The 19,624-nt window shown below is 34.7% G+C and overlaps 1 protein-coding gene across 2 annotated transcripts in view; it reads right to left on the minus strand.

Annotated features, from left to right (window-relative positions):
- Positions 1-357: 357 nt before the first annotated feature.
- Cdh10 (cadherin 10) overlaps positions 358-19,624 on the minus strand; it is a 181,862-nt gene continuing 162,595 nt past the window's right edge. The window contains exons 9-12 of one of the 2 annotated variants that reach the window (XM_075975841.1): positions 16,620-16,741; positions 10,693-10,801; positions 6,066-6,317; positions 358-3,351 (exon numbers count right to left, since the gene is read on the minus strand). In XM_075975841.1, the coding sequence (XP_075831956.1) occupies positions 2,861-3,351; positions 6,066-6,317; positions 10,693-10,801; positions 16,620-16,741 (974 nt within the window). In that variant the 3' untranslated portion in view covers positions 358-2,860. The remainder of the gene's footprint in view (positions 3,352-6,065; positions 6,318-10,692; positions 10,802-16,619; positions 16,742-19,624) is intronic. The other variant, XM_075975842.1, reaches the window with a different exon arrangement.

A 19,624-nucleotide genomic window follows, 5' to 3' on the forward strand; every position in this document is an offset into this window, starting at 1 on the left:
ATTGGATGTATGTGTGTCCCTACATATGTGTTTGTGTGTGTGTGTGTGTGTGTGTATGTGAAGAGAGAGAAAGAGACAGAGAATAATTTCAATCTCAGACCATGAATTTGTAAATACATAATTTGATACTTTGCTGCAAGTAAAATTTATATATACTTAGCATTTCTAATGCTCCAAAATTTAGAAGTCAATTTAAAATGTCTAATTATACAATCATGGAAAAAAGAGAACAGAATGATTCTGTTCCTTGAAAATTAATCATAAGATCTAGGTAGTTTCTTATAACCTCAGTGGTTTTAATAACACCATAGTTTTCCCCATCTTTTAACCTTATAAGTAAAAGAAAAACACAGCTATAAATAGAAGAATTATATATAATTTATTACATCTCTGGGTGTCAGAACATTCCTTGTATTTTTATAATAGATGCTCAATAAACAATTTATTCTGAAGATAAATATGGATGAAGAAATTTAAAACATCCATTGTTTCAGTTACATCAATAATATTTGGAGAAACAGTAGCCCCATTGACACAGAACACTAATGTTGGAATAAACTATGTACTGGCCATTCCATTGGGCAAGCACAATACCAGAAGGTGACTGAGAGACTGGAAATAGATTTTCTTAACATGTTTTAAATTCATGGCTACAAGAAATAACTTTAAGATACCATCTTCATTAACAACAATATTGGCAGTTTGCTACTAACCAATTTCTCCACAATTGGCAAATAAACCTGCCCATCAGTTGTACTGAAGCTCATTCCTGAAGTTTGGGTTATGCTAGAGATCACTGCCACAAATCTTGGTTTTTAAAATAATGGATGGCTAAGAAAATGCCAGAACAATTTAGTGTCGCTTGACATTTCTGAATGAAGATAAACATCTTCACATAAGAATTGCATTATAGTCTAAAGAATCACATTACTGATGTCTAAGATTCACACAAGGACCCTACCTGTGTGGGATAGTTAAAATTAATTCCAACAAAAATTTTATTTTAAATTATGACCAATTTGAAACATTCAATGGCCTTTGTTTTTCTTTTCTTTAGCCAATTTATTCTTATATTAATGACAGTTCTCTCCAGGAAATAGTATTTTATTTATTTCAATTCATCACAAAGGGGAAAAGTTCTTTCTTAAACTTAGTCTCTTTTGGAAGCCAATATATGATATACATTAGTGGTTTCTGTCAAATTCAGTGTTACTCTCCATCCTGATGTGTCCTTAACACCACTTGGTTGTGATTTTAATTGGGCCTCATGGGTTGTCTCTCTTTCATAATCAGACTATTAGACAAACTGAAGCATCAGTGGGCAGAGTGGTGTGGGCCCTTTCAGCCTGGAAATTAGAAAAAAAAAACACCATCCAAAAACACTGACATAATTAGTTCTGCATCAAGGATATATCAACATAGAACACAGACCTACTCAAGTCATATAGCATTTTTACTAATTAGCACATGAATCTTTGGTATTGTTTCCTATGTACTCAGCAGGGACGGTGACTTCTGTATCTATTAAAATTATTCCGTTTGCAAAGAAATCACGGCCGAGGAGTTGAACAACAAGTAATGACATTGTTCTCACGGCCAGGATTCTCAGTAACATTTTGTGATCGACTACCAGCACTTTAAAGTTTGTTTTTCAACTTGTGCTTTTACTTTCTATCAAGTCATTCTTCTTACACAAAAAGACTTTGTTACAATAATGTGTGATGCATCTTCTAAAGCTGACAGAGTTGTGAACCCGCATCTTAATGGAATATTCAGTGTTATTACTGTCATTACTAGGCATTTTCAAAGACACCATGGGAGGTAAATAGAATTCCATTCAATGATTATTCCAGCCTGAGAGCTGCCTGAGCTCGTATCACCTATAAACCTCAACAACACAAATGTCATCCAAAAATTAGAAAATGTCTTATTCTTTCAGATTTAGTAAATATGGGCAAGATGAAAATGCTGTACTCCCGGTGTATTTAGCACAGAAACCAAGAATGGCAATAATTTAAATTCGAGTGTGATTGACTCTGCAACTCTGGGGTTAGAGCACCATTCTTGTAAATTTTTCAAACAATAATTTATAAGTGGTTTATAATTGGCAGCTGCTTTTAGTGTGAAAATTTCCCCATATCACAGCACAATGATTTACTGCAGAAAAGCAATGCTTACCTGGGATATCAGTTTGGTCAAGGCTTTCAACATTGCATAAAATGTGTTTTTCTTCCTGGGCATTTAATTCGATTTGGTAACAAGAATTTTAATTTATGGAGAGAGAAATTTGCTCCTAGGGAAAAGATAAGCTAGAGACAAAGTAGTTGTAAAAACTGGTTTATTTTTTTAAAAATAAATACAAAAATATAAATATAAAACATTAGCAGATAGAATTTGATGAAATGAAATTGCACAAATGCTTGTATACCAGGCTGCATATCACACCTACGACACCACATGTACATTGCTTTTAATTTAATGTACAGAACAGGATATATCTTAAATGTTTTCTTTGCCTTTTCAAAGCTTCATTTGCAAGGGCAAGATGTGTATCTAACAGAAGCGGCTTGTTCATGAGGTTGCTTAAGGGAGAGCTATCCTGATCAGGTTTCCTTTATTTACTATGATGGACAACATTGAATTTCCATAGCTTTGGCTCTTGGAAGTGATTAAATAAAATGTCGTATATATTCCATGAGACATTCTACAGGAAAGAATTAATATAATTAATGAACAAATTAAGAAATAAGTGGAAAACTTGTGCTGAGTGGCAGGAAAAAATTCTCCTGAATATCAAAGATTGTGAAGTGGAGACAGTATCTGCAAAGTTACTTTCTTTGAGCAGAGCTCAGGTGCCAGGCTAAGCGTCTTTGTCGCTCTCGCCACCACCATACATTTCTGCTAGTTTATTAAACCGAGGTCCCCATTCTCGGAGGTAATCGTAGTTTTGGTCTCCTTCAGTGGTACCTGATTCTAATGAGCTCAGAGATTCAGCGATGGAGTCGTTTCCTTCATAGGCATAGGTGGCCAGTGAGTCGTAGGGAGGCGCGGTGGGGTCCAGATCATGCTCTTTGAGCCGTTCATTAATGAAATCCCGGACGTCCGTGTTATCAGGAGCTGTAGGAGTCCTCCGTGGTATAAATAACGTTTCAGGAATAATATCACGACGGAGCTTTTTCTCCTCGATAGCTGCAGGATTCCTCAAGGTACCAATATCAAAAGCCTGCGTGTCCTCCTCTCCACCACCTTCATCGTTATAGCTCACAATGTTGTCTCTGATATCCTCTTTGGATAAGATCAGAGGCTCGGTCTTCCGCTGCCTTTTCAGAGCTGCAAAGAGGACTACTATAACTTAAACAAAGACAAGAAGATGCGTTAGAACTTAATTCCCAGACTGCTAATCCAAAACTCAAGCGCTACACAGGTGGGAAGGTGTTTATATTCTTGCATGAGAGGCCAGAGTTTGGGGCTATTTTTGTACTTTTGTTCAGAAGCTGAGAAGGGCTTAGCTGGGGTGGCTAGTATGGTGTTTGTGATTCATTTTGAAAGCACTGTAGACTAATCCCTATCTACAATGACTACCTTTTACTTACTTTTCTGAGAACTAAAGTATATTCCTGACAGAATGGAAAAATATCAATCTTTTGCATTAAATACTAAACTTACATGAAGGGACTATCTTTCATGTCCTGTAAGAAAATTCCCTATAAAACTGTTAAATTGACTGAATTCAGAACAAAGAGTAAACTCAGATCACACTGAATTAACTCTAAAACACAGCTGTGATCTTCAGAGAGTCGACGTGCACGGGGAGAGACACACATCGCAAAAATTACAGGAGAAAGTAAATGCAAATACCACTCATGGAGTTGGGGTTCTCCTATGTACTATCCTTAAACATTTTGTTATTGATCTCTTAAGACATTTGGAGAAACAGATGTGAATTCATTCAGGTGGAAAAGATAAAGCGAAAAAATTAATTCCCTAAATATCTCTACTTAGAAATGTATTTATTTTTTAAAGTGATCAACTTTTGTAAAAAATATTTATTAATTAATTTATTTAGTATAAAATATCTGTCTGTGTGTATGTCTGTAGGCCAGAAGAGGGCACCAGACCTCATTACAGATGGTTGTGAGCCACCATGTGGTTGCCAGGAACTGAACTCAGGACCTTTGGAAGAGCAGGCAATGCTCTTAAGCACTGACCCATCTCTCCAGCCCTAGAAAATGTATTTAAAGCAAGTTGGAATCACTATTTACTCAAAATATACTTTGTTTTTTATTAATTATATTCATTAACATTAAATGCCCTTACGTCATTTTTCTTAGTTCACAAAGCCTCTCACACACAACCTTGTGTAAGGTAAAGGTTTTCAACCCTAAGTTGACAATACACAGCTTCCGATACAGAATATAGTAGAAACCGTAAGACTGACTCTGTCCAGACTCATTTCCCTGAAATGCAGCTACTGTGTCTATCCTTAAGGTCAATAGGGAAACGGGAATGCAATGGAGAGTAAATAAATTATTTTCTTCTCAAGATCAGCTAAAATCATTCTACTCAAGGTCGTAAAATCAACTAGTATTATTTGTGACCAGTTAAATCAGGTAAAGGGTTTTTGAGCAGATTCGAGTAAAAATGATAGCTGTGAAGCCCTCCTTGCAGTAATTAGGAGACAAAATGAAGAACGCTATCTGCACATTCTACAGAGAACTGGGCAATGCACTCTGGTTGCTCTGCCTTCAAACATGTTGACAAACACTTACTCCTAGCACCATTCTGAGTGAGGATATTAAATTTCAACAGTTTTGACAATGTTGTCTCTTTTTGCTGTTGTTTGTTTATTAAAAAATAAATCAAGAAAAAAACTTTGTGGTAAAGTGTTCGGTACACTGATAAACAGTAGATCATTGTTAAAACATTGCTATTAACAATTTTTATTAGATTTTTAAGTTGATTTTTTTTGAGCTCTACATTTTCTCTGCTCCCTCCCTGCCTCTCTCCTCCCCTTCAACCCTCTCTCAATGTCCCCATGCTCTAAATTTACTCAAGAAATCTTGTCTTTTTCTACTATTCATGTAGATTATATCTATGTATGTCTCTCTTAGGGTCCTCATTATTGTTTGGGTTCTCTGGGATTGTGATTTGTGGGCTGGTTTTCTTTACTTTTATGTTTAAAAACCACTTATGAGTGAGTACAGTCTGCCCCAGCCATACAGCTGTCAACCACATTCAGAGTGACTAGTTTGGAGTAAGGGGAGCACCCATCCATTGCTGGTGCTATTAACAATTCTTTTTTGATTTTTTCCTTTTTATTGAAACTAATTATTTTCATACACTATAGTCTGAGTATGTTTCCTTACCCAGATCTTTGCCTACTACCTACACACATAAATCCATAGTTCTTTTTTCTCTCATTAGAAAACAGACATCATCATCATAATTAATAAACTGTAATAGGAAAAAGCAAAGAGAGAGAGAGAGAGAGATACACAAAGACTCAGAGACACATAAATCCGCACACAGAGGGATCCAAAATCAGAAACTATAATATAAAGTAAAAGGTCTATAAGGTAAAAAGGAAAAATGCTCTGACAAATCCTTGAGATCAAAAACCCTAAAAATTCCCATTGAGTTCTTTTTGTGTTGTCCACTACTAGGTTGGGGTTTGCTCTTAAGTGTGGCGTTTTTTTCCGAAGGGGGACTCTTTTGGAGAAAATAATTATTCTTTGTCATCAGTTATCAGCTGGAGAGAGCCATCAGGTTAGGGGCTGGGGGCCTGTGTTACCATATTGCTTTTATTTTATTTTCGGTGTGCATTTTTATGTATATTTGAACAATTCCCACAAATAAGAGCCCTGCACTTCTATTACCCCAAAGACTCCTTTAAACATTACATATTCTGACCAGATAAAAGGTTTCCTTGTTATTACTGTTTCCCAGTTAATTTGTGTGGTCTTTAAACTTGAGAGGTGGTGTGTTCTGATGGTAACGCTTCCTATTCAATAACAGACTGAATTAGTCATCCTGGAGACCATCCCTTTTCCTCTAACACTTCTTACCCAGCAGAATTATGATGCAGAGGAGAATGGCTATCAAGGCACCCGTGCTGAGACCAGCAGGCAGGAGCAGGGCTTCCGCACTGCAGGACTGCATGTTGCCTTGGCTGTCGCAGGCACACACTCGGATGGTCAGGGTGCCAGTGCTGCTCTGAATTGGGTAATCATTATCAGATATCACCACAGGCAATAGATAGGTGCTTATTTCGTGTCGGTTGAAGCCGTTTTTTCTGGTTAAAATTCTGGCAGTGTTATCTAAAATAAATCACAGAAGTATTACAAATAATTTGAATCAATCAATGTGTTTTTGTTGCGAATGATAGGTTTAAATAATCATCAGTTTATTTAAACTATGAATATTTCTATTCAATATGCATAATTGAATTCAAACTAAACCACGTATACTAGAAAATACAGAGAATCTAGTATCATGTATTACCATTTATTTATCCATTTATTATGAGCTCTTATGCTCACTCAGTTTCAAAATGGTAAACATAAAAATTCATATGTGATGTCTGTACAAACGATAAATATTCTGGAGATTTGCAAAATATGTCTTTATCAAGGATAATAATCCATATAAATTTTTAAATTTATACATGTCTGAATATGTATTTCACATGACAAAATATGCTTCAATCAAATAATTAAAAGAAAATGATACAATGTAGTATGAGCACATAAAAAACAAAGTATCAAGATTCATTAAGATTTAAATGTATAATTAAAGGTTAGCAAATTTTGAATGTTTCTGTACACTGTTTCTGTGAATAAAAACGTTCCTCCATTGGAGTTACAATTTGGTTGGAGTGCAAACTTGAAGAGCCACTTTGGAAATCAGTATGGCGATTTTTCAGAAAATTAGGAAACAATCTACTTCAAATCCCACCAATACTGCTCTTGGACATATACCCAAAGGATGATAAATTATACCACAAGGACATGTGTTCAACTATGTTCATAGCAGCATTACATGTAGTAGCCAGAACCTGGAAACAACCTAGATGCCCCTCAACTGAGGAATGGATAAAAAAAAAATGTGGTATATTTACACAATGAAGTACTACTCAATGGAGATATATATATATATATATATATATATATATATATATATATATATATGACATCTTTAAGTTTGCAGGCAAACAGATTGATCTAGAAAACAATATCCTGAGGGAGGTAACCCAGACCCAGAAAGACAAATATAGTAATATAGTATGTGCTCACTCATAAATGGCTTTTACACATAAAACAAAGAAAAACCAGCCTAGGAACCCCTCTAGAGCCAAGCCCCTTGCGAACCATAGGCTGGTTTTTATTTTTTTTTTATGTGTAAAAGCCACTTATGTCTCCAGCTAGGTCCTTGAGCAGTAGAGAAGAGGGTGCCTGAACTGGCCTTGTCCAGTATTCAGACTGATGACTATCTTGAATATCACCATAGAACCTTTGTCCAGAAACAGATGGAGATAGAGACAGAGACCCACATCGGAGCACTGGACTGAGCTCCCAAGGTCCAGCTGAAGAGCAGAAGGAGGGAGAATATGAACAAGGAAGTCAGGACCGGGAGGGGTTCGTCCACCCACTGAGACAGTGTGACTGATCTAATGGGAGCTCACCAAAGCCTGCTGGACTGGGACTGAACAAGCATGTGATCAAACTGGACTCTCCGAATGTGGCTGACAATGGGGGCTGACTGAGAAGCCATTGATAATGGCACTGGGATTTGCTTCTACTGCGTGTACTGGCTTTTTGGGATCCTAGTCTGTTTGGATGTACACCTTCCTAAGCCTGGATGGAGCAGGGAGAGCCTAAGACTTCCCACAGGGCAGGGTACCTTGCCCTCCCTTAGGACTGGAGGGGGAGGGGGAGGGAGAGTGAGGGAGCAGGAGAAAAATGGGAGGAGGGAGGAAGTGGAAATTTTGAATGGTATTATTTATAAAGCAATAAAAAATAAAATTCAATAAGAAAAACCAGCCTATAGCCAACCACCCCAGAGGACCTGGACAAGAAAGAGGACACTAAGAGAGACATACATGGATCAACATAGGAAGGTGAAAAAGACAAAATCTCCCGAGTAAACTGGGAGCATGGAGGTCACAGAGAGGGTAGAAGGTGGGGGCAGAAGGGAGGGGAGAAGAGAAAAATGTATAGCTCAATAAAAACAATAAAAAAGAATATTTGTATATATATTATATGATTAATGAGAAATTTGTTGTCACTGCTGTGGACTACCAAATAACACTTCAAAAAATGTAGAATTTTAATGAAGTTTATCATCCAATTGCCTACTACTCTGCTAGTAAAGTTTTTCTTAATCTAACAAGTAAACCAATTCTCCTCAATGTGGAGTTGTGGGGGAAAGTACGTGTAATTTCTTCTAGTCTCAAATAATCAACTTTTAAAAATCACAGATTGTTATCCTCTCTCTCTCTCTCTCTCTCTCTCTCTCTCTCTCTCTCTCTCCCCCCCCCCCCTTTTGGTGGGGGGGGGAAGCAGACGAATGTAGTCTTGATTCTCAAACAGCTGTCTGCAAGGCCAATATAGAAACAACAATCAATCAGTTGTTAAGTGAAAACAACAGGACTGAAAAAGAAAGTGACAATTGCTTACTGGTTTAGTGGCTGAATATAAAACAGGTGCTTTCTCCATTGTTAACTACGTTATAAAAGCAGAAGTTTAAACTAATAGAAACATGAAGAAATTCAAAGACCTACCTCTCAAGCATTAATATCTATGATAAAAATTCACATGTGTGGGCATTTTTAGAATCTTCTTTGTTTTATGTCTAAAAGCCACTTATGAGTATAGTGACGTTTAGACATAAAGCAAAGAAAAAACAGCCTACAATTCACAATCCCAGAGAACCTAGACCCTAAGAAAGACATACATGTATCTAATCTACATGGGAAGTAGAAAATGACAAGATCTCCTGAGTAACTTGGGAACCATGGGAGAGGGAAGAAAAGAAGAGAGGTAGAAAGGAGAGTGAAGAAAAATATATAGCTCAATAAAAACAATTAAAAAGTGATTGCAAGAAAATATGATAAACATATGTGTCTATACTTATATATGTATATCTCTAATGGATAAAAATAATATAACAAAAAATCTTCTTGTCTAGGTATCTTTTCACAAAATTTAATCTTAATTTTGTAATTTTGTATATAAGATCCAAAATAAATTTTTATTTTAAAATATATCTTATCCTTTAAATTTTATAAAACAACTGGATTTTAAAATCATGATATATATTTGACTTACCACAGAAATAAGTTAATTTTTAAAGGATTGTTATCATTAAATAAATATTTAAGAGGAACATGTGGATAAACAAGAGGAAACCTTCACAAAATGTATCCTTTAATTTCTATATAATTACAATTCTTTTGAATTTTCACCCAATAACGGAAAACAATGTCATATCTAAAATTAGATAAAATATTACATCAAATTATGCAGAATGCACCTCAGTGAACTCTTCGGGTTGATATTTGTATAAGTTTATTTCTCGCATTGAGTAATTTATATAGGTTCAACAATTCTTTCTACATAACAAAATCATAATCTATGTCAAAATTTAATGAAGGTGAGTCTTAAGTGGTCTCTCTGGGGCCTCTGTAAGCAGGGCTATGACAGAAGCAATCCTGTTCTACATCACTTTTTAACAACTAGTGCTCAGTTTCACAGAAAAATAATCAAAATTAAATAAACCCAGAATCAGGCATTGTCAATTTGGTACTGAGTATTCAATTTAGACAGGCAGCAATCTGAAGTCTATGTGTAGATTGCCAGGTTCAGCAAATTGAAATTACGCTGAGGGGTGTTTACCCGAAATTCAGACTCAGCTTCAACATTCTGTATGTCAACTGCCAACTCTACGTTACTCTTTTCTAATCCAATTACTCGATGTGTCTAGAGTGACAGAAAACATGGACATTGCAAATCCCAAGATTTAGTGAAAGCAAAAGTCTCAAATGGATAACTTCTCTTGACTCATTTATGTGAACATTCTACTGGATGAAATTTCTTGGTGAGTAGCTAGTGTGACGTAAAATGATCCAATGCCTTATGCATTTTTATGGCATATGAAAACCATCTGCAGGAAAATACAGCCAATTGGTCTTGCTAACACTTCCCAGACACCATGAAGGAAGTATTGTATATTTGATAGTGTGGTTACCAGATTCATTTGAAATACATCTGCAGCCACAGTAAGACAACTATATCTTCTTTATGCCTACCTGGCTCCAACAAATCTGCTGCCATTCTGTTGCATCAAACTTTGTGTAATGCATGCACTAAATCTTTCTTTCCTACAGCCATTCACACGTTATCATGTTTACAATATTAACTAATTATCTGGAGCCCTTCTAATAATTTTAACATTAACTCTTCCTCTGAACACTCATAGACTGATAATTTATTGTATTATTCTAAATTTAAGAGAGTAAGTAACCTCAAAAAATACTATAGGAATACATTACTAAATACAGAGTGGACAGATTTTTAAGCTTACATCATTAAGTTGATATGAAGCATAAATAAATGGATTGTTATATTGCAATAATTATTTTAGGGGAAATTCCCATTCATGCCATATTAGATAAGAAAGGAGTTCAAAAATGACCTTCATTATCCTGTACTGTGAAATTAGGATTAACAGCAGCCAAACTGAAGAAAAACTTCTGACCACCTAAGGGATCATCTTTGTCAACTGCACTTATGGTCTGGATCAGCTGTAGAAGAGAGAAAATTAGAGCCATCACACTCCTGTGGGTAAAGCAGGAACCATATATGTCATTTAGAAACATTTTACAAATAGCATTATACAGACTAAGCAGGTTATATTTAAATGCTTCTGTGCACTCACATACGTGCACACACAGCCCCCCCCCCACGGGCAGTGATTATGTAATGAAATTTTGAAAGAACAAATGTGAAAGCATAGAAGAAGAAGGGATGGGGAAAGATGCGATTATATTAAAATATCAAAAGTAAAAGCTACAACAAAACTTGTAAAAGTAAATTGGTTTTGACCCTCATGCATGAATATTTTAGTCAACACAACTTTTAATAATTGCTTTGCTTTTTGTGAACACTGACTTGTCTTTCAAACTGCCATGTAACATTCTTTGAGGTTTTCAAACAAATGTAAGGAAATGCTTGCTGTAACTGGGTTATTTGACATGAATTAAAGCAATGATCTAGAAGATTTCATCCAATTTGGAAACTTAATGTGTGGTAGGTTTTTTGCCTTGCCAAAATATTAAATATAAAAATATTGAAATGAAGCAGAAATTTTAGGGCTGGGTGTGATGTCACAAAACTAATCCCAGTACTAAGAATCCAGAGGAAGGTGGATCTCTGTGAGCTCAAGGTCAGTCTGATCTACAAAGAGAGTTCTAGGACAACAGGGTCTGCCTCAAAACAAAATGAGAAACAAAATAAAATTACAGAAAAAAGGAAAAGAAATAGAAACTTTATAGGTAATACATGATTTTCCAAAAGAAAAAACTTTTAATTAAAAAGAAAAGGATTATCTATTTTAAGTACAGTTTAAGATAGACTATATTTATACATTAGAGGAATGACTATTATAAGGATCAACTTTGATTTTAGAGGAATAGACATTTTAAGCAATAATCTAGAGGGCTAAAGATATGGGTTGGCAATCAAGAGCCCTTGTTGCTTATCCAGAGAACCTGTGTCAAGTTCACAGAACAAATATTCAGCATTTCACAAACACCTGCAATTCAGCTCCAAGGGATGTGATAATCTCCTTCTGACTCTGTGGGCACTCAAATACATATGTTGTACACACACACACACACACACACACACACACACACACGGGCAGTACCATATCTTGTTTTAGACGTCTGTCACGTTCCTTATATGTTTAACACATGGGACAGTACATCAGGAATGGATATTTATATAATCTGGGAGACTATTCTCTAATTATTTTCCACTTACACACATAATGTTTTAAGAATTTATTTCAGAAAAACATCAAAAGGTTACAATCACTTGCATAAGCATTTGAACTTATTCTTAGAAGAATACACTTTTAAAGCAGTTCAACATTGTATGCATACTTGGTAAAAAAAAATTCTTGAGTTTGGTTGATTTAGCAAGGAATTTCAAGCTTAAAACATTATGTAAAATTATTAGGCACATGATCAAATTATTATTATATTAAATTACTTTCCTTTCAAAACATGTGATAGCAATAACAGTAAAAATATTCTACTTATTATAATTCTAATTATTTTTAAATGCAATTCAAAATTTTAATTAAACCACACAAAGCAGTATACTGTTTTCTATAAATAATGAACTAGAATAATCATTTAAGTGTTGAAACAATTTTAAAACATCATTAAATCATGGATGACTAAATATTTATTATAAGAACAAAGAAAAACATATTATAATAGAATAAAATACAGAACAGATACTTGAATATATTCAAGACAAAAATGCAAATAATGGTAACAGGCTTGTGGTTCTTAAAAGTTATTAATTCATCTGTTTCTCCTTGCCTAACTTTACTTTTTTTTCCTTTTAAAAAGTGATTCATTGATGTATTGAAGAAGAAATAAATACCGCAAATGAAATAAAAAAGATGAAAAAACCAACGGAAATTATTAGTCACTAGGATATGTATAGGTATATGTAGATCTAATGATCCTTTATAGAAAAATTACAAGATCTCAAAACAACATTTGTAGTTGTGATTTCAAATTAAAGTTTCAGTCTATTTTTATAGAACAAATCATATAATTTTGAGGACCAATGTCTGCTTGCTTGTATGTGTGTACAGGATATTACAAAATTTACCTGACATTAAATGAAATGTGTATACTGATTAAGGATTATGGTGCCAATTAATTAACGATTAGTGGTTAACTGAATCACTGTCTTATAGAAAGAGCAATAGTATTAAAGGGACAATAAATAAAATGACACAACTGAGTCTCTACCTTTCCTGAACAAAAGGTCATGACCAAAATAAAAATTAGATTTCCTCTGGCTCACCAAGGACTCACTATTTCATTGCATCTTAATACTACAAAAAAAAAAAAGAGTGCTTTTGATTATTTATTCCAAGTACGAGATAGAATACATTCAGTTCAGTCCTTAGCAGTAACAGAGCTGACTTCTATTTCACATCCTACAGGAACTTCAAGGCTGTTTCAAGGATCCTAACAAAATGAAGCGTGGGTGGAATGTGGGGAGGATTCTTAGATGCACAAAGGAATGCAGTATATGTGTTTGAAAATACTGAACTTCTCTGAGAAGACAAATAATTCTTGGTGAAAACTTTCCTTTGCTTTGGTCAAACCCAGGGCTCCTGGTTGTGAGGGATGGCACCTGAACACTGCTCTTTGGAGAACAGATGTTGCATATTTTGGGTCTGATAAACCTTGGCTGCCACTTGTTATGTAATGCCAGTTGATAATCTTGTTTGGTACCATCCACTTTCCCTGGGAGACTCCTTCAAAAGGATGCTTTTAGATGTAAATGCTCATTTGTTCCCTTGGACATGAAAATATTCTCACCAGCAGGAGGAGAGGATATGAGGGAGGGAAATGCATGGGGAAAGAGCCAGCTCTCCTTCTTCTCACTTCTAACGACTTTCTGTTTTTAAGGGTGTGAGAGTTTAGTATCCAAATTTAGGCGCGGAAGAAGCCAATTAGCTTCATCTCAGTGGCATGTTGCATCCTTCAAAAAGGAAATGCACCTTTCTTAAATCAAGGAACTGACAAGACCAAGGGGCAGGGATGTAAAGGAATATGAGGTGGTTCTCAGTTTTACGTCTGACTCACCCACATGTCCACACACCATATGAGTGGGATAATACCCCATGCTGTAGATCTAAGTGTTACTTAAAGAACACCTAAATTATAGGGCTACTGTTTGAAGTAAGGCACTCAATAAATAGTAGCTCAAGTATAATCAGAAGACCTCACACTCAATTTTACTAGAAGTTGGGGAGACCTAACTGGTAATCGGATTTCACCCAAGGTTTAGTGAAAAGGTCAATGAATAACCACTTTGTCTTATTCGGATGCCTTAACTTTTAAGTACAAATTCACTCCCGTTCCTCTTCCTAAATGGTTTCGCTTTTTGAGAAATAATATGTAGCTCGGGCTGTCCTTGAGCACACCATGGAGGTGGGAAAACTTTGAACTCCTGATACCCTTGTCTCAGTCTCACAAGTGCTGGGAGTACAAATACCTACACATTCTACTAATGATTTCACATATAAAACCTTTGTTCCAACGAAAACCTTTCTCATGCAATCATACTAAAACAAACTAGTCAGAATAGAAAGAGTTAATCTGGACATGTGTGCACAAGTGGCTAGTTAGAAAAAATTAGTCATATTTTTCATATTAAGGTTCTCAGAACTCAGTAAATACTTTTTTAATGCAAGTATTATATTCTTTTCCTGCATTAACTATTTTTTAAATAATCAAAATGTCTTGAGACATTGTGGGTTAGGTACAGTGAACAAGAGAGAAAGCACAAGGAAATACCATTCTTTTTTGAATATTTTGAATACATCAGTATTTTAGTATTTATGCCTCCACTGGTCTGAAAGGTATCTCTTAAAAAATCAAATTCAATAATCATGGAGGAAGCAATGCATGTAGTAGTAGCAAAGTGGATAATTTATCACTCTCAGAAAAGATTTTAGCTTAAATCATGCTGAGCCTGTCGGTCAAAGACTGGCTGGAATGGTATTTTTAGGGTAGACGCTGCTTCGCTGCTTCATTAGGAATGTTAAAAACACCTAAATTATTTAAATATTCAGAAATAAACATTTCCATAACATTGAAATAAAAAAATCCAATTGCAGTAATTCTATCCTTTCAAACAATAGACAAGCTATTGAATTCTCGTTAGAATATTCACAAGAAAACTTACTCGACAATGCAATTTGCATAAAAATATAGCAATGACATTGATGTTTATAAAAGCATTAAATGATGTCAAAACACAACACAGTTTCTCAATGGCTTCTCTATCTCTAATAAAATGCTTGTGATTCCCAATTATTATTTATAATATGCAGCTTCCTTCTGTGAAGACAGCACTCAAGACAATTAAGAGCATTTCTCTCAGCCATATATGCTGAAGCTTTTCAAACAAGAAAATGAGTCCACTGAGGAAATTATTTAAATAATTCCAAACAAAGCTGATGTGGAAAGAATGCTTCAAAGAACTAAAATGAAGTCATTAAGTGTTTTCTGTGCTGCCACATGTAGGAGAAACACAGGAAACCCATAGCGGTGAATGTGGCTGCCTTACTTCAAAACATGTTCACATACAACTCAACACTGACTGTTTCAGTGAACCTGTGCACCTGTCTCTGCATTTCCAGAGTCTCACTGCCAACATCCTGCAGCAATGAAGATTTCTTAGTAGAAATTTGTGTCACCAGTTATATTAGACTACTGAAGCAGTAGTCACAAAAAAAATGAAAATTTTTCAGGAATCTCATGCTGGAGAACAAAAGGCTAAAAACTAGGTACTTGCCACAGGAGAAACTTGTCTCCCCAAAAGAGCTCAAATAATTGGGACAGTCACAGAGAACACCTCACAGGAGATATTGGAACTGAGACAAGGCAGTGTCGATGATAGAAAGGATGACTCTTGACGGGTACTTCTTTATGATGCATGTTCCATGAAACTGGTTTAACTAAATCCTTATGCTGGGACTGAAAGATGGATCAGTTGGACAGACACCACTGGCTTGCTTGCTTGCTTTATTTATTTATTTATTTATTTATTTTTCCAACCTTGCCAGGGTAAATAGGTCATGTTTCTCTGAGTTTCACTCTTGCATGTGTACTTAATTGATTTATTGAGAATGGGTGGTGAAGTCCACCTGATTAGAGCTGTTAGGGCCCAAGCTCTGACCATTAAAGACTAGACTATGTTGGTCATGGTAGTGCATGCATCAAAGCACTCGGGAGGCAAAGGCAGGAGGATGTCCATGACTTTGAGGCCAGCCTGGTCTACAAAGTGATCCCAGAATATCCAGGACTGTTACACAGAGAAAGCCTGTCTTGAAAGCACAAAACAAAGAGACTAATTAGCGAACAAGTAAAAAAAAATAAAAATGATAAACTGTACTAATAACCATCCTCTATTCCTCCAAATGGTTACTGATGTTGAACCAATGGCATGCCATGGAACACATTCTGGTATTCTGATTCTGAAATTTTTAAAATTTAAAGCTATTTCCCACATCTCAACTTCTATGGGAGAGACAATATCTTCTTCTTACTACTATATGGTTCTAATTATAATGTAGAATAAGATCTCATTATTTTCTGGCATTATAACTTTAAAAAGGAATTGAGAAATCTAACTGCTAAAATACTTTCAACTTTATAAACATCAACCACTTTCTAAACTTTTAATGAGAATATAAATAAATGTTCCTAACTCCATTTGTCTCATCTTTTCCAAGATTTTGACAAAACACATTTTACACACAACTGGATCATCCTGAATGGGAGTTGTAGAGATGCTCACCTGCCCTGGTCTGGCATTTTCACATACAAATGTGTCATAAAACACAGCAAATTGTGGAGCATTGTCATTCACATCCAAAATCCTCACAAAAACAGACACACGAGTTGTCTCTTTGGGATTATCTAGAAGGAGGAAATGAAAACAGTGTTTAGGGAGACAGAGTTTGTGCAGAATTCAATTGAGATAAACATCTTGTGGACATTGAATGTCACATACAAATAAACATCATATCCACTTTCCTGATACAATGAACAAATGCAATAAAGAAAATTACTATAGAGCCCAGTTAACTAGTCATGAATTCTGTTATAAGTAGGCACAAGAGGACCATTATTTTAAACATTCCTTTTAAAAGTACAATACAACGTAATTGACTTCATATTATATGTGTGTCCCTAACAACCAATTATGAGATTGTATTATATAACTATTAAATTCTTGCTATACATGGCCGTGTCACTTAATTATGAACCACTTTTTTATTTCTATTTTTTTTTAAATTGAAAATAGATTCTTCTCTCATAAAATATATTCCAACCACAGTTTTCCTTCCCTCTAGTGAAGAAACAATTGGAAATAAATTAAGTACTTGGTCAATATCACCAACTCCTAAAACTCACTTTATTTATTTCTATAATGAAAACATTTTCAAACATACTTTAAAATCTATCTTCATTTGGAAACTGGACTACATGGATATGATTTAACATATTTATTAGAAAAAATATAGTAAAACATTTTTGATATATTCATCACTGATAACATTAAACAGAACTTTATTGTTTTTATTCGTTTATTTTATGTGCAGCATGTGTGTCTATATTTGTGTTCGCATGAATACCACAAGGTAAGTAGTAGACAGATGATACCTGTGGTATGAAGGTTTTTCCTTCCACTGTGTGGGACTCAAGTAATTGAACTATGGTCATCACGCTTGTCACTAAGTGCCAAGGCACCACACTAGCTCCAAGAATATCAGTTTATTCTATCCAAACCAGCTTCCAAACAATAAACAGTGAATTTATTACATCTGCTTTGTTAAAAATGGTGAAATTAAAGGCGTCACATTTGTTATGAAGAACGATAAATTTTATTTATTGCTTTGATTGATGAATGAAATTTTAAAACCTGTCTATTTAGCTTGGCTTTAATATCATTTTTGTATTTGTCATAATGGCATTATGCGTGCCATGTGTATTCTAGGCAGTCCTACTAATGGCTGAGTGTTTTACATGATGGATTCAAGTTAAAGTCATTTAGACTTCATAATGCTGGTTATATGAACACAATGCAATTTGCATGCAAATGTGGCCAGTCACAAGCAGAAAGTCATATAAAAGATATTTGTGCTTCATGTTCAAGGCAGTATTATTCACAAGAATCAAGAAATGTAATATGCCCATCAAATTGAGCATGCAGAGATAAAATGAGGTACATAACCACAACAGAAGGATAAGTAGTTATAAACAGAATGAAATCATTCATAAAAGACAATATGTATGGAACTGGAAAATATTGTAAGTAAGGCAAGTATACACAGGTACTATGTGATTGAACTCATATGTTGAGTCAAAACATTGAGGTCATGGACACTGGAAGAATCATGATGGTTTTTAGAGGTATTGGAAAATAGAATGCATGAAGGTTAAGCAAGGCCGATGAATATATCCTAAGAGACAGGTGTATTCTTGTGTGCAATTCCACAGTAGAGATATTACACGAATAAGAAAATAGTGCATACTTTAAAAATCAAAGATTTTAAAAGTTCATAATAAAGATAATTAGAAGCAATTCAAGAACTGATCAAAACAATATGCAGTAGATACACATATAAAACAGTACACAGTAATATTAATATGTAAAATTTATTCTTGTATATCAATAAAATAAAAAAAATTTAAGAGGTTAGATAGTCTATAATTAAAATGAAGAAATAAGGTTTAGCGCTATTGTTAAATATTTGGACAAAATGATTGTGAAAACCATTGCTTACTCTACAGATGCTCATTTTTTCCAATATTTTTCTTTGTGTTTTACAAACACAAAAATAAAAAACGTGATTGAGTCCAAATGTAATATGTATTGCAGTTTGAAAGAGTTTACTGCCCTTTTTATATAACTATACTTTCACTAAATTAATGATTCTATGCAGTTAAAAGCTGCTCTCTGATCAGGAGGATTCATAAGGCTAATAGGAAAAGCCACAGGGTTCTACATAATTTGAAATATAATTATCTTCCCTTCTTTCCACAAAAGGAAAATATCAATCTAAATTGATAAAAATCAATTTATTTTTAGTCTTGCCAAAGTCTTAATTCACATGTATTCAGCCATCAGAATTTATTTTAGGAGTTTTCAAACTCTTACTGCAGACAACACGAGTTTGGGCCCCAGAGACAAGTGAGCTGTGTCTGTCTCAATTTCACAACTTACTCAGTTTAATTTTGGTCCATATATTCACTCCACTTCTCTTCTTCCCTCAGTTTATGAAATACATATCAAGTAGAAAGTCCAATCTCATATGAGTTATTAGGAAAATTAGATAAGAATTCTTTTTATCAGAGCATCAATTTTGAGATTAGGTCTCAAAATATGCTAATTATTACCACTAAAGTCATCTTTATAACCATTAACATAATGTCATTTCCTTCTGTTACTTAGGATTTTTGTGCTAATGTTCCTCACAATAAAGTATACATAATAAAAATATATGAATAGTGCTGTCAGTTACTTTCCACTTACATAAATCTGATGAGTACTTAGGCGAGAAGTAGAAAAGAGAAATGAAACATAACAAAACAAATGAACAAACACACAAAAATAGAAAAGCAATGCTGTTCTTCCTTATTCCTCATAGTTAGAGGTAGGTATATCCAGCTACAAATGGACTCTCAGCTCCGTAGTTACTTGTTGGTGTGGAGAAAAATGGAAAAGTATCTTTCTGGAATATGATTTTCTTCCTATTGATAGAGTGAGATGTATACAAAATATTCATTTTTACTATT

The sequence above is a fragment of the Microtus pennsylvanicus genome, chromosome 6 (genome assembly GCF_037038515.1).
Source record: "Microtus pennsylvanicus isolate mMicPen1 chromosome 6, mMicPen1.hap1, whole genome shotgun sequence".
NCBI lineage: Eukaryota > Metazoa > Chordata > Mammalia > Rodentia > Cricetidae > Microtus > Microtus pennsylvanicus.